The 15,617-nt window shown below is 33.4% G+C and overlaps 1 protein-coding gene across 1 annotated transcript; it reads right to left on the reverse strand.

Moving 5' to 3' along the window:
* Window positions 1-1,830: 1,830 nt before the first annotated feature.
* On the reverse strand, window positions 1,831-9,700 carry LOC120122389. Its single transcript, XM_039141508.1, has 3 exons — window positions 9,615-9,700; window positions 2,175-2,633; window positions 1,831-2,055 (listed from the first exon to the last, which is right to left on the reverse strand). The coding sequence occupies exons 1-3, from the start codon at window positions 9,698-9,700 to the stop codon at window positions 1,887-1,889; spliced, it is 714 nt and encodes a 237-aa protein (XP_038997439.1). The 3' UTR covers window positions 1,831-1,886.
* Window positions 9,701-15,617: the final 5,917 nt, after the last annotated feature.

The raw sequence follows: 15,617 nt of genomic DNA on the forward strand, positions 1-15,617 counted from the left end.
TAACCCGTAGTTTGGGATGTTACATTTCAAGAACTTATGCATGTGTGACATTCTAATCATAAGAATTATATACATATGTATTTGGTGCAAGGTACATTTTAAAGGACGTCTGTCAGATTGTTCACTATTTTTGAATAAGATCCAAGCATATTTGGGTTATTAAGTCTTCTTGACATTTAATATCCTATCTCTTATCTTTCCAACGCACTTTGAATCATATCAATCCGATATCGGGAGCTCAAGATATTCTCAGATTACCGAAGATTATGCATGCTAGAAATTCATACGAAATTTGCAACCATTCATCACTTTGTTGAATTTATGAACGGGTGGCATTGATGAAGAGATGCATGGACCAGAAGTGACCATTCAAATAGCATCACATTCAGCCATGTAAGGTGTACATTCATCCAAGGCAACCCAAGAGCCTTTGTTCACACACTAAGAGGAATGAATGTCATCATTCATGAATCCACAATCAAGAATCAAGCATGAATGGCATGTAAAAGTAAGGAGGATGAATTCACTTTAATTCAAATACATTCATCAACATGCACATTCTTCCAAGACGTGTGGATCCAAGTGCACGTAAAGTAGCCGAACCATCATGTTCACTTGGGATCCTAATTTATGCAAAGGAGCCGAGCCATCTTGTCTACACCAAAGAGGAATGAATTCGACCAAGGGGATTTAATTCATTTAGAAGATAAACATGCATTCATCCAATGCATTATTCTTGTTCACATTAAGATTGCATTGTATCTACCTAAGGGATGAACATTCATTCATGAATGTTCACTCATTAAGGCCTTTTACTTCATACCATGCGTGCATTGTATCATAGGTAATCTTAAGGCTTATAATAGCCAAGCCTTTCATTTGTAAAGCAACCAACTTTGTTTAATCAAAACTTGTGATAATTTTCTCTTTAATTCTTAAGTGAACTTTATCGACTTATCAAACTTAACTTGTCGCATCAGCCCTCTATTTTCACCCTGATACTTATGTTTCCTATCCCATTATAGATAGTGGGACAAAGTCCTTAAACTCAACCCCTCAGTGTTATCTTATAAGGTATGGAGCTTAACTTTAATATTGCTTTGTATATTCCTTAATACTTGAGATACTATATATCAAATTCCATCACCATCGCCATACTTCTATTATCCATCTTCCATTCAACCATATCACCTTATATACTTCACCATATCTTTTCATACATCTAATCATCTTCATCTATAATTTCCGCAACCATCTCAATCTTTTATTTCATTAGCTTCCATTAATCATTTTCTTTGAGTCATCTGGTTTGTGCAAGGATCCTTGTTGCCTTCCTAGATTAAAATAATCAAAGGCAACCTTATTTTCGACAACTAGATCGAAACAATCAAAAGCAACCTTATCTTCGACAACAACATTCGTTGGAGCCAGGGCAACCTTCATCATAGGAAGATCTTCATGGAGATTGAGAGAATCAAATATTAGGGTTCAATTAGAATATGTTTTGCATTTTTTTTACAAATGTTTTTATTTTTTATATAATTAATATTTATACGAATTAATTACTACTGTAATGATGTGATTTTCTTTGAATCTTTGTGACCTGAATAATTGATATGATGAATAAATAGTGGAAGTAGTGATGATTATAGTAGTAAAAAGAGGAAATCATGGAGAAAAAAAAGAAAAATCGGAATCCATGTATAAGTGTGTGATGATATGATCTCAAGCCAGAACTTTAGCCATTTGCATCACCATCAACTTTTTTATAATTAATGCAACTGCACCCACTACCATATATGATGCAAGACGCTTTCTTTTTCTTCTTCTTCTACATTCGGGGGGTTGGATTTCTATCATATTACTAGATCTACTTTCTTCAAAGCTCAAACAGCAACCAATGGTTCGGCTTTAGAGGTCTTGGAGGTGGTTGAAGAGGCATGGGCATGGCGGTCCTCTCTCTTTGAAGCCGCTGCAATTGCATTCTTTTCTTTTCTTTCGTCCTTCTTCATCTGCTTTTCTCTGCACTCGAGACTACAAAACGCCGTATCCCCTCTGCAAATAGAAACAAAACGAAGCTCACTGAAAAGGATTTAAACTAGAGTTAAACATGGGGAAGAAAAGAAGGGTAATTTACAAGTTAAGAAGATGAAGTGAAAAAGGAGAAAAAATACCTATACATATATATGTCACGACCAGGAGCTAAGCGGCGATTACAAAGCCAACAAGATTGCAAAAAAGGAGATGCGGTTGTGGTCCCGTCGACTACACCGTTAGTAAAAGCTGATCTTGCAGAAGCTGGGTTTCTGGGAGACACCGTGGCCAAGAAACGTTGGTCGTAACGGGAGTTACCGTCGGGGAATTCACGGTGTTGAGGGGGGAGGATCGGATACAATTGGGTTTTGCTCGATGACTTCCTCCACGTTGGACGTATCGACGGTGATCGCCGACATGCTTGTGGTTCTCTTGATCGGCTGGCGTGTTCGTTTTCCGAGCAACATCGTGTGTTATATATCTGTTTCTTTGTCGATGGATTTGTTAAGAGAAAGGAATGAAAAAGGCGAGAGAGAGAGGGAGTGAAAATGGAAGAAAGGAGAGCAGATAAATTAAGGGAGAAGGGGGAGAGAGAGAATCTAGGCCGTTACTTGCGGGCACAGGGTCTCAATGAAGCCCACCTCAAGCTTTATTTATTGCTTTTTATTTATTTTTCTCCTTCAGCGTCACTCTCCCTTCTAGATGAAGCAATGGACCGGAGTTTTTTTGTTGTTGAGATTTTGATTAATTGTATTTGAAGTCAAAAGTTCAAATAAAATGGCTTAATATCTCAATTTTAAAAAAAATTAATGCGGTTCTTGAATAATTTTTGTATTTATTAGACATTCATTTAGAAAAAATTCAATGTGATATTTTGATCAACAATTTCTGTCGTTGACTATTATAAAACTGACATGGTAATTCACAGTACTGACATGACAATCAACGATGTGGATATGATGATTCACGGTGGAACATGGACTAAAATAATTTTTTATTGAATTTGAATATCAAATTAATTTTTTAAATTCAATGGTTTATTTAATTTTTAAAAAATAATTAAAAATTAAAAATATTCAAAAATATTCAAAAATAAAAATTAAATTATTAAAAAATAAAAAAAATATATTAAAAATACTAAAAATAGTATTCATATTAACTAAACATATATAAAATGTGACCATGCCCACGTATACCTTCGGTAGGAAGAGATACTATAAAGCGGTTACTTTCGATGTTTGTTCTCGAAAGAAATTAAAATATTATCAATTAAATTCTCTCATGAGTTAACAGCTTCTATCTAAACATAAAAAATATGGGTAAAAAGAAAAAAGTATCAAATGTAACATTCTAATGATGTTTACAAAGATATGAAGTAAGACATATAATTTATGCTTTTGTTATATTTTTTTAATTTTTGATAACTTCAAATTTATTATTTTATAGTTTGGGATGTATTTTTAATTTTTCATTGACGTTTTTAATACTTTAATATATATTTTAAAACTTTTAGTAATTTAATATTTATTTTTGATATTTTATATTTAATAGTTTTATATTTTAAATTTTAAATATTTTTTCTAAAAAATAAATAACCCCTTAAACTTAAAACAATTAATTTGGTTTTCGAACTCGACCAAAGAAAACTAATTTAATATATATGCCACATCATTAGTGTCGGAACCGTCTTTCGGTTAGTCCCCAAATTGGGCTTCGAGTTGAATGAATTGGATTAGAGTCGACACCGATCACTTTTACGAGCATTTAGGTGGATCGAACTCCATTTTATCTGATATGCGTTTTATCATAGAAATGTCAGGTTCGGGAGTCGGTTACGGTCAAGGAAGGATTAGCACCCTTGAACCGCCCTTTCAGTACCAACTAATTTGTCAGTTGTCTTTAATTGCGAAAATTAAAAATTAAAATTAAAAATTAAAATACCCGATTCGAATTACTTACCTTTGATCGATTGAAATTTCTATATCAAGGTAAAAAAATGTTGGAAAAAACATAAGAATGAAAAAAAATGATAATAACAATAAATCAAAGAAAAAAATCAATAAATCAATAAAAATAAAAATAAAAATAAAATAAATAAAACAAAAATAAATAAATAAAATAATAAATAACCTAGAAAAATAATATCATAAAATATAATAAAAGAAATATATAAAAAGAGTAAAATAAAATAAAGGGACAAAAAGAAAATAATAATGAACATAACATACATATACATTAAATAAATAAATAAAAATAAGAACAAAACAACAAAATTAAAATATGAATGTACCAAATTGAAATAAAAACAAACTTGGATGATTGAGGCATGAAATCTCCCTTTTGAATCATAAAAACACGTGCAGCATTAAACAACCAAAGTTTTGGTTTTTAAAACCATGCCTCGTCTATCTCAAATTCGAAAGAGGGAGAGGATCTGGAATTTCAGTGGTCGAGCGTCGTATGCCACTGGGTTTTGGTCTTCGTTTGATTCTATGCTTCACGGGGTGTTTTGTCTCGACGTTGGAGACACGAATCTAGCCTCCATTTTACACGAAATGATCGATAAATGTTTCGGCTTTCCCTCCCTCGGTTTTTCCAAATCGTTGCACCTTCCTCTGATTTTGGTTCCACGTTTTTCTCTATCATTTCCTCTTGATGCTTGAGTCTATTTATAGTCTAAAGAAACCTATTTTTAGCCCAGATTTAGAGTCCTACTTGGACTCAAAATGCTTCGATTTTAGTGTTTTAATAGGACTTAAATACGTTAGTTTGTTTTCTGAATCTCACTAAATCAGGGTTGTTGAGTGTGGGGCCAATAAAAATAATAAAATAAAAAATATTAATAATAATAAGAAATAAATAAATATATAATATAATAAAATGTTTTTGTAGACCCGGACAAAAACGGGTGTCTACAGCTGCCCCTCTTTGCACATTTTTGTATTAACAAGAATAGGGCAAAGATGAAAAAGACAACCAGTTTTTGTCCGGTTCTCTTTGATTTGAGATTTGATAGTGTTTGTTGTGACACTAAGTCGATCCATTAGGCACGATATCCTTCTTCGTGAAGTTGAATTTGTGGGTGAATCGGAAAGTGACTCTTTGTTGCCAATCTTGGTCGACCTTGGTATTCTTCTCGATTTAAAGACCGGGTGTAAAAAATTGACCGGAAAGTAGTTCCTTGCTGATGCAACGCGGTTGATACGCCCTCGAGCTGAATGGAATCGAACTCGAAGGTCTTTGGCAGATAACCCTTCTAGCCTTGTGTTATGCTGCAAATGATGTGCCCTTGAAGCTGAGTGTAATCGAACTCGAGGGTCTTTGGCTGATAACCCTTATAGCCTTGAGTTATGCTGCAAATGATGTGCCCTCGAAGCTGAGTGTAGTCGAACTCGAAGGTCTTTGTGTTTCAAGAGAAACATTTTCAAAGGTTTTTTTTTGTGTTTCAATAGAAACGATTTCAAAGGTTTTTTTGTGTTTCAAGAGAAACGATTTCAATGGTTTTTTTGTGTTTAAAGAGAAACTGTCTCCAGGGAGACAAAATTTTGTTTCAAGAGAAACATATTTAAAGATTGGTGTTTCAAGAGAAATTGTCTCGAGAGAGACAAAACTTTGTTTCAAGGGAAACTCTCTCAAGAGAGACAAAATTTGTTTCAAGAGAGACAAAACTTTGTTTTGAGTAAATTAGTCTCAAGCGAGACGACCCCTTGTTTTGAGAGAAACAATCTCAAAGGCGATCGATAATCTGCTTGTTCCTGCATGTTAAAGAAATCCTTTCAGAAGCTCTAATCGTTGACTTAAGAAAGTCAAATATGTGGATGGCATTGCTGTTTGTGGGCACAATTCCCTTCGTCATAAAGTTGAAATCGTGGATGGCCCTTTCGTTGTGAAGTTGAGCCTTGACTTGGATATCCTTCGTCGTAAAGTTGAAATCCAATCTTAAAGATGAATGTTGCTGGTGAGCACGATTCCCTTCATCGTGAAGTTGAAACCGTGGATGGCCCATTCATTGTGAAGTTGAGCCTTGACTTGAATATCCAAGCTTGTATTGTTTCGAGTCCAATATCCTTTGCCGTGAAGTTGAAATTGGCTCTAAAACTGGAAAGTTTATTGACAGACACTCCTTTTTGAGTTGGATATCCTTCGTCATGAAGTTGAAATCCAATCTAGAGATGGATACTGCTTGTGTGCACGATTCCCTTCATTATAAAGTTAAAACCGTGGATGGCCCCTTCGTTGTGAAGTTGAGCATTGACTTGAATATCCTTCGTCGTGAAGTTGAAATTCAAGCTTGTATTGTTTTGAGTTCAATATCCTTCGCTGTGAAGTTGAAATTGGCTTCGTCGTGAAGTTGAAATTCAAGCTTGTATTGTTTTGAGTTCAATATCCTTCGCTGTGAAGTTGAAATTGGCTCTGAATGAAACTAGGAAGTTGTTTGTTGACAGCCAGCTGCCCCTTCGCTGTGAGTTGAGCTTGTGTTGTCTCGAGTTCAATATCCTTCACTATGAAGTTGAAATTGACTCTGAATGAAACTGAAAAGTTGTTTGTTGACAGTCAGTCACCCCTTTGTTGTGAAGTTGAGCTTGTGTTGTCTCGAGTCTAATATCCTTCTTTGTGAAGTTGAAATTGACTCTAAATGAAACTGAAAAGTTGTTTGTTGACAGTCAGTCACCCATTCGCTGTGAAGTTGAGCTTGCATTGTCTCGAGTCCAATATCCTTCGTTGTGAAGTTGAAATTGACTCTGAATAAAACTGAAAAGTTATTTATTGACAATCAGTCGCCCCTTCGCTGTGAAGTTGAGCTTGTGTTGTCTCGAGTCCAATATCCTTCGATGTGAAGTTGAAATTGACTTTAAATGAAACTGAAAAGTTGTTTGTTGATAATCAGTCTCCCCTTCGCTGTGAAGTTGAGCTTGTGTTTTCTCAAGTCTAATATCATTCGCTGTGAAGTTGAAATTGACTCTGAATGAAACTGAAAAGTTGTTTGTTGACAGTCAGTCGCCCCTTTGGTGTGAAGTTGAGCTTGGGTTGTCTCGAGTCCAATATCCTTCGCTGTGAAGTTGAAATTGACTCTGAATGAAACTGAAAAGTTATTTGTTGACAGTCACTCCTTCGCTGTGAAGTTGAGCAACCACCACCAATTTTCGAATGCGCTTTTGAATCAAGTATCTTTCATCTTGAAGTTGAAACTTGACTCTAAAAGCTGTAAAAAAATTATGTGTGCTAAAAATGATAAATGTGATGCTCTTAAGCATGTCTAAGATGTATGCAACATGAATTAATTTTGTTTTATCTCTTGGAGGAAGCCTCATTTTTGTCTGTTGATCTTGTCATTGGAATCGACCATGCCCCATTTTCTTCTTAGGTTGATGTCATAAATTCTATATGGCCTCTCGAACTGATTGTTTTCAAGAATGTGAAATGCTCGAAACTTGGCATTATTCTTTTTTCTTCAATAGAGGCAAAATGAGCCTTAACAGCTTCCAGGACTTTTCACACTTGAGATTGTCCTGTTTGAAAATGTTTTTCTCATTTCTCTTACTTTAGGGGGGAAGAGAAAAAAGATATAAAAATGTAAGAATTCCTGTAAAACATTGTCCCTTAATTCAGGCTCGCAATTAAATCGAATCAAATTATAAACATGAGTTCAAATAATATCAAAGGAATTAATAGCTCTTTTAATGCTTTCAGAGTTATAGCTCTTTGAAAAATATTCAAGTGGATGAGTTGGCTTTAGGTTGGCCTCCTATTTAGCCACACACAAAAAAAATGTCATTTTTTGTTATTGATTGGCTTGGCATTTTAATAGGATGCGGACAAAATGAAGCAACTAGCATAATCAATTACTAGACCTTCTATTTCGGTTCTCTGAAATCTTCCATTTGTTCAAGCTTCGTAGACTCCTATAACAAAGGTAGTGCGGAAATATCGGTATAAAAATGAAATTCTTAAGTGCTCGTGTGAATTTGACTATAACAGGTGTTCCTTAACTCCCTTAGTTCATCATTACAAAAAATTTCTTATTTAGATAAATTTGATTTAATTTGCCATTGTCTGGCTAGCCGAATCCATAAAGTCGGGGCGTTTAACCAATTGCTTTAGAGGGACAACTTAATATTACAATCACTTTTTATCAGGTTTACTGAAGGGTTCATCTTATCACAAAGTCTTTAGCCTGACAATAGCAGTAGAGCAAACACCGAGTTGCCAAGTTTTCGAGCAATGTCATGGTTTGAACACAATCTATTCATAAAGCCATGGCTTTCAAGTTTCCACTAGAACCAATTGCCTTAGCGAAATAGCTCAGCTTTTACGGATTTAATTTCTTAAGATTGTCAAGAAGAACTTGTTATAGTCTAGGTGTTTGTTGAAAGTAAAAAATTTCATCTTTAGAGTTCAATTTCCAAGCAACTGACCTAAACTAGATTCACATACTCGACTATCTCATCCATAAAGATCATGATTATCACTAAACGTCTTCAACAAAAGTATAATAATGTCATATGCAAGGGACGCCCCATGTTGTCCGCTCTTATGCATACCAAATACCAAGCCTCTTGTTTATCGGTTTTTGCAAGAAAAGGGTATGATGTTCGAGCGTATCTTCTGGTAAGATCAAAGTCCTTTATTTTGTAGGCTTTTAATTGTGTTACTTTGTCAAAGATCTATAAATCCAATCATTTACAGAGTTTTTAATTCAGTTGATATTCAAAGAATTTCAAGCCTGCAAATTTAATTCATTGCTCGTCGTCTTTAAAGTAACATAAATTTATATAAATGTCCTTACAAAAACTTGAAAAAAGATGAAAAAACAAATTCAAACAAAATGCCTCAAATGATGAAATGATCTTCTTCACTTGGATGCCCCCAAGTTGTTGAAGTCGATCCAGTTCTGGTTACGCATTTTCTGCACGGTTCTCTTGAATGCAGAGTAGTTCTCGATAGTGTGCCATGGGACACCGCTATGATATTCGCATTCTCATCATACTACCTGGGGTATGGGGGCTTCATGGGTTCCACAGGGTATGGCGACACTACGTGAGTGTAAAAAAAATAAGTAAAATTCATTGTAAGTCATGTGAATAGGATCGAAATGTTCCCCATTTTGATGATACATGTGAATGTAATAAAAAAAGAGAAAAATAATGCGAAATATGCAGGAATGCATGATGCATGCAATGTTTGAGGCATTGATCCAAAAACTGTGTTGTTATTATAAATAATCCTTATTGGGGAAAAAATGTTACTTCTTAAGAGACAAAAAAACATTTTAAATATATAGACCCCGAACAGCTTCAGACTAGTTAATTCATCTTCATCCTTTTTCTGTCGCTGGTTGAATGATCTGTCGAACTGCTCCGGCTCATCTGGCTAAACTATGCAAGTGACGAGCTACTTGCCCTGCATCTCCGGTTTTCATTTTCTGCTGAGCCTGTTCCTAACGAAAGCTCCATTGGAGCCCTCCATCGATAGGAACTATCCGAAGCTTGCTTCTTGACTTCGTCAGTAATAGCATCCAGCTCAGCTAGGGTTTCGCCATCTTGTTCTCGTAATCTTCAAAAATGACTCTCCGGGATAACCTTTTCTTTATCTTGCCCCTGTAACTTTCGCCATCCCATTTTGGAAAAGTTGACTTTTGACTTGCTCGGTGTAAATCCTGGTCCATTCTGAGTATTCTCTAACCATAACTGGACTTCTGAGCTTTTCATCTCTTGTATTATAACCCCTTTGTCCATTAATGCAAATTATTTATGTTTAACAAACACGTTTTTGGTGGATCAACACCTCTTTTGAATGATGCAAATGATAAAATAAAAGAGAACGAAAATTAAAAGAGTTAGTGAGGTAAAATTAATAAAACAATCATGAAAATAAAAGTCATACCCCACATGATATCTACCCCACATGCTTATTATTCCTACTCGGACATGATCTCTATCCCACATGTTAATTTTGAACCAGTCCTAACCTCATAAATTTCTAGTGCACATGCTTTGAACAGAAAATAAAGCAGGAAATAATATCAAAGCAGCTTAGGGTTTGAAATAAGGTTTTGGGGTGGGCTCTAATTCCCTGTACTCTCCCGATTTAGGCTCTAAAAAGGTACCCGAGTTCTCCTTGTTGGTGCCCCCTTGGGCTTGCCAGACCCTTAGTCCTAAGCCCATTACAAGCTTGTGTGGACTAAGTTAAACTCGAGAGGACACATTCCCTTATGTCTGTGCAGTGAATAAATTCACACGAAGACATAAGGTATATGAATCCCGAATGCTACTTGGTAGGCTTGTGCGGAGAATAAATTCTCACGAAGGCGTCGCTTTCACCCCCACTTAAATAAGGTTCAGAGCTCGGGTATAGAGCTTGAAACAAAAATTTTGAAAATCTGAAATCATTGAAAAAAGTCAGTGCAACTATTTATTTGAAAAAAAAAATCAAAGGTAAATAATTTGAATCGAATAAATAAATTACAATTAAAATTTACTATTTTTGCATAAAAAGACAACTGAAAATTAATTATGGCCTGACTCACTTACCTGTCACAGTGGAGTCGCCAAGCTGTCGTAACCGTCTTTTGGTTGGGCCCCGAATTAGCCTTCGACTTGAATAAATTGGGTTAGAGTCGCCACCGATCACTTTTACGAGCATTTAGGTAGATCAGACACCATTTTACATGATCTGTGTTTTACCAGAGATATGTCAGGTTCGGGAGTCGGTTACGATCAAGGAAGGATTAGCACCCTTGAACCGCCCTTTCGGTACCAACTAATTTGTCGGTTGTCTTTAACTGCGAAAATTAAAAATTAAAATTAAAATTTAAAATACCCGATTCGAATTACTGACCTTTGATCGATTGGAATTTCTATACCAAGGTAAAAAAATGTTGGAAAAAAACATAAGAATGAAAAAATGATAATAACAATAAATCAAAGAAAAAAACAATAAAAAAATAAAATCAATAAAAATAAAAATAAAAATAATAAAAATAATAAAAATAAAATAAAATAAATAAAACAAAATAATAAATAATACCAGAAAATATAATAAAAGAAATATATAAAAATAGTAAAATAAAATAAAGGGACAAAAAGGAAATAATAATGAACATAACATACATATATACTAAATAAATAAATAAAAATAAGAATAAAACAAATAAATTAAAATATGAACGGACCAAATTGAAATAAAAACAAACTTAGATGATTGAGGCATGAAATCTCCCTTTTGAATCATAAAAAAACGTGCAATATTAAAAAACCAAAGTTTTGGTTTTTAAAACCATGCATCGTCTATCTCAAATTCAAAAGAGGGAGAGGCTTTGGAATTGCAGTGGTCGAGTATCGTCTGCCGCTGGGTTCTGGTCTTCTTCGATTCTATGCTTCACGGGGTGTTTTGTCTCGACGTTGGAAACACGAATCCAGCCTCCATTTTACACAAAATGGTCGATAAATGTTTCGGCTTTCCCTCCCTCGGTTTTTCCAAATCGTTGCCCCTTCCTCTGATTTTGGTTCCACGTTTTTCTCTGTCATTTCCTCTTGATGCTTGAGTCTATTTATAGTCTAAAGAAACCTATTTTTAGCTCAAATTTATAGTCCTATTTGGACTTAAAATGCTTCGGTTTTAATATTTCAATAGAACTCAAATACGTTAGTTTGTTTTTTGAATGTCACTAAATCGAAGTTGTTGAGTGTGGGGCCTGTAGAAATAATAAAATAAAAAATAATAATAATAGTAATAAATAAATATATAATATAATAAAATGTTTTGTAGACCCGGACAAAAACGGGTGTCTACAATTAGTCACAGAGAATTTTCATTTTAGCAGTACTGACCATTATATCAGCATCATGAACTGTAACAAATATCATAATGATTAACGACGAAAACAAATAATTAATAAATAATTATTAACTTTTTTGAATTTAAAAATCGTACAAAAATAATTCGATCGACATGTTAATTTATTAGAAAATTTTGAGAATCTCACGTACAACCAAATAAAAATTAAGAAATGAATTTGAATTTATACGTTTGGTATCTACAAGTATCATAATGATGTTGTTTATAATTATACTTTTTAATAGATCAATAATTCACATCATATAAATTTTATAATTTCAATATATAAAAATATGTGTATTATTTATTAAGGGTAAACTACTTCAAGTACCACCCACCTTTAGGCACAGGCTCGTTTATGCCACCAGCGTTTTAATTTTGTTAATTTTAATATTAACATTTAAGTTTAACTACAATTATGACACTCCGTCGTTGATGGCTTAACGGCCCGATGACATGGCATCTTTGCACCGTGATGTTGTTGACGTGGCTCCCTCACCAAAACGACGTCATTTTGGCATGATTGTGTTTGGTGCTAAAAAAACCTAAAACGGCTTAGTTTTTTTGAGAAAAATTATTAAATAATGCATTTGAAGGGATTTGAACCTAAGAACTTCTAAAACAAAGGTTAAGACTTAATCACCTTGCCAACTTAAATTTTTTATATAATCCTAGAAACATAATATACATAACATGAGTCAATATTCCAAAGGTTACTTTCTAAAAAACCCATGAAATTATTAAAATTCCCAAAAAAAACACCTTTAATCCTAGAAAATCTCAACAACAACAAAAAACTCCTAAATTCCTAAATATCCCAAAAAAGCATAAACTCTAAATCATTATCCCTAAAAATCATAAGATTCATTTTTTAGAATGAATTTAGGGATTACAAAAAAATCCTAAACTCTTAATCGTAATCCCTAAAATCATAAGATTTATTTTTTTGAATGAATTTAGGGATCACCAAAAAATTCATAAACTCTAAATTGTAATCCTTAAAAATCATAAAAATCATAAGATTCATTTTTAGAATGAATTTAGGGATTGCTAAAAATCATAAGCTCCCTAAAAAATGAATCTTATGTTTTTTAGGAATTACAATTTAGAGTTTATGCTTTTTGGGATTTTTAGGAATCTAGTAGTTTTTTGAGATTTTCTGGAATCTAAGGTTTTTTTTGGGAATTTTAATAATTTCATGGGTTTTTTAGAAAGTAACTTTTGGAATGCGGACTCATTTTATGTATATTGTGTTTGTAAGATTATATGAATAATTTAAGTTGGCATAGTTGATAAGTCTTAACTTTTGTTTCAAAATGTCTTTGGTTCAAATCCTTTCAAATGCATTATTTATTAAATTTTCTCAAACAAAACTACATTGTTTTGGGGGATTTTTAGCACCAAACACAGTCATGCCAAAACGACGTCGTTTTAGTGAGGGAGCCACATCAGCAACATCACGATGTGGAGATTCCATCTTATCATGTCGTTAAGCCATTAATAGTGGAGTGGCATAATTGTAGTTAAACTTAAACGTTATAGTTAAAATTGGCAAAATTGAAACGTTGGTGGAATAAACGAGCCCGAGCCTAAAGGTGAGTGGTATTTGAAGTAGTTTACCCTTTATTATATTATATTTACATTAAGAATAAACTACATAAATGGTCACCAAACTTTTAGGGCGCTTTCATTTAGGTCACCCAACTTTTAAAACTTACAATATAGTCGTTGAACTTTTTTCATTTTTAGTAAGGTCATTGATGTTGCCTTCCATTAGTTTCAACTGACGTGGCACGTTACTGTTATTTTTTAGCTTAATAAAATAATCCTTTAACCCTGTTTCAACACCCTAAAAATTTTTCCACACAAAATTAATTGAAAACCCTAAAAAATACTTCTTAATTAGATTCTCAATACATAAAGTAACCATCTTTGAGGTGGGTTTGGCCTCGAGCATTAAGGGACAAAAACATTTGGTTAAGGCATGTAAGTTGCTATTTCTCTCCGATATTAACAACAATAATTGTAGTTTTCTTTTGGTATAATAAAGATATGATCTTTCATTCTCTTCTTTTTTTTCATTTGGTTGTTTACAAAGGAATCTAAAACACATTTGATCATGGCGGTCGTTGAGAATTTCGGGTCATTGGGTCAAAATGTGGAGAATGCTAAGAAAGGCAATCTCGAAGAAGAAAAATTAACATCAATTGTTAACTTATATGGCAATGGTGATAACAACACTAACCTGTAAAATGGGTTCGATGAGAAGAATCAACAATAGATGCTTAATGAGCTTAGCAATGTCAAAAATGAGGGAAATGGTGAAATTTTGAAGAACGGAATATGTGATTTGGTTGAGATGTTGTCTAAGCTCAACCCAATGGCTAGGGAGTTCATACCCCTTTCCTTGCTAATCAATCTTCCTTGTTTCAATTTTTGATCAAACAAAGAGAATTAGAGAAATTGAAATTTTATTTTTAGGGTTTTGAGTCAATTTTAAGCGAGAAATTTTTTTAGGGCGTTGAAATTGGTTAAAAGGATTATTTTATTAAGTTGAAAAATAATAGTAACATGTCATGTCAAATGAAACTAACAAGAATTAACTTTAGGGACCTTACTAGAAAAGAACTAAAAGTTATGTGATTGTATTACAAGTTTTAAAAGTTGAGTGACTGAAATGCAAGTGCCCTAAAAATTTGGTGACCATTTATGTAGTTTACCCATACATTAACGGTGTCATAAATGCAAAATATTTGTTTGTGACTTTTTTCAATCAATTATAATCCTATTTTCAATTTTTTGTTTTCGGTACAGGAGGTTCTGTTGTGAGGTGGTTAAAAACGGCTAAAAAACGGTGTGACTAGTTAAATAGGTGATCGGTTAAAAGCGATATTGTAAATGTTATATGTTTTCACTGGAAATATTATTTGTGTTGGTAATAATAATGGTAATAACCATCAATATTGTTGTTGTATGTAAAATGCGCCAAAATTTTTAGACTTTAACATAGCCGGTTAATTACTGGAAACATTATCAACCATAATAACATAACATGTGGCACTTATTTAACGTGATATGTAGCGCCTTTTTAAAACTGATGGGGCCTTAGAAATTTGATGATAACAAAATAGGTTAATTACTTAATTTGTTATCAATGTTATCAATATTATCAACATATTAGGTAGCGCCTAAAATGTTACCAAATTTTAAGTTGATGGAGTCTTAGAAATACGACAATAACAAAATAGGTTAATCACTGGAAATATTATAAACCATAATAACATAACAAGTAGCGCTTATTTAATGTAATAGGTAGCTCCTCTTTAAAGCTGATGAGGCCTTAGAAATTCGACGATAACAAAATAGGTTAATTACTTAATTTGTTTTCAATATTATCAACATATTATCATGTATATTGTTAATTTATCTATTATTTTAAAGTAATAGATTTCGAAATTATAAGTATCAGTACTTATATAACAGTATTGATATTTGTACGATCCCGCAAACAATGACAATGATGTGAGTTACTATGTCTATTTTACTATGATGTCTTAAATTTTTAATGCTTATTTTAATTTCAATCTCTTTATTACGTCTCATGACAATGACGACCTTTGGAATACTAGATACCCAAGGCAATGTTCACTTATTAGGGAATTAGTGGCCAGTGATTCCCGAAATAGGTCGACACCCTTTTCAAGACCGAATCATGATTTCTAAAATTTAGGCAATGTATGGTTATT

The sequence above is a fragment of the Hibiscus syriacus genome, unplaced genomic scaffold, assembly GCF_006381635.1.
Source record: "Hibiscus syriacus cultivar Baekdansim isolate YM2019G1 unplaced genomic scaffold, ASM638163v2 tig00110387_pilon, whole genome shotgun sequence".
Classification (NCBI taxonomy): Eukaryota; Viridiplantae; Streptophyta; class Magnoliopsida; order Malvales; family Malvaceae; genus Hibiscus; species Hibiscus syriacus.

Excerpts from the sequence above, each read along its gene's own strand:
- LOC120122389 (XM_039141508.1), bottom strand. The coding sequence starts at position 9,700 with ATGGACCAGGATTTACACCGAGCAAGTCAAAAGTCAACTTTTCCAAAA. Across the intron at positions 2,634-9,614 it reads AGGGGCAAGATAAAGAAAAG|ATTCTCTCTCTCCCCCTTCT; the intron begins GTTATCCCGGAG and ends GTAACGGCCTAG. Across the intron at positions 2,056-2,174 it reads CGTGACATATATATGTATAG|AGGGGATACGGCGTTTTGTA; the intron begins GTATTTTTTCTC and ends TTCTATTTGCAG.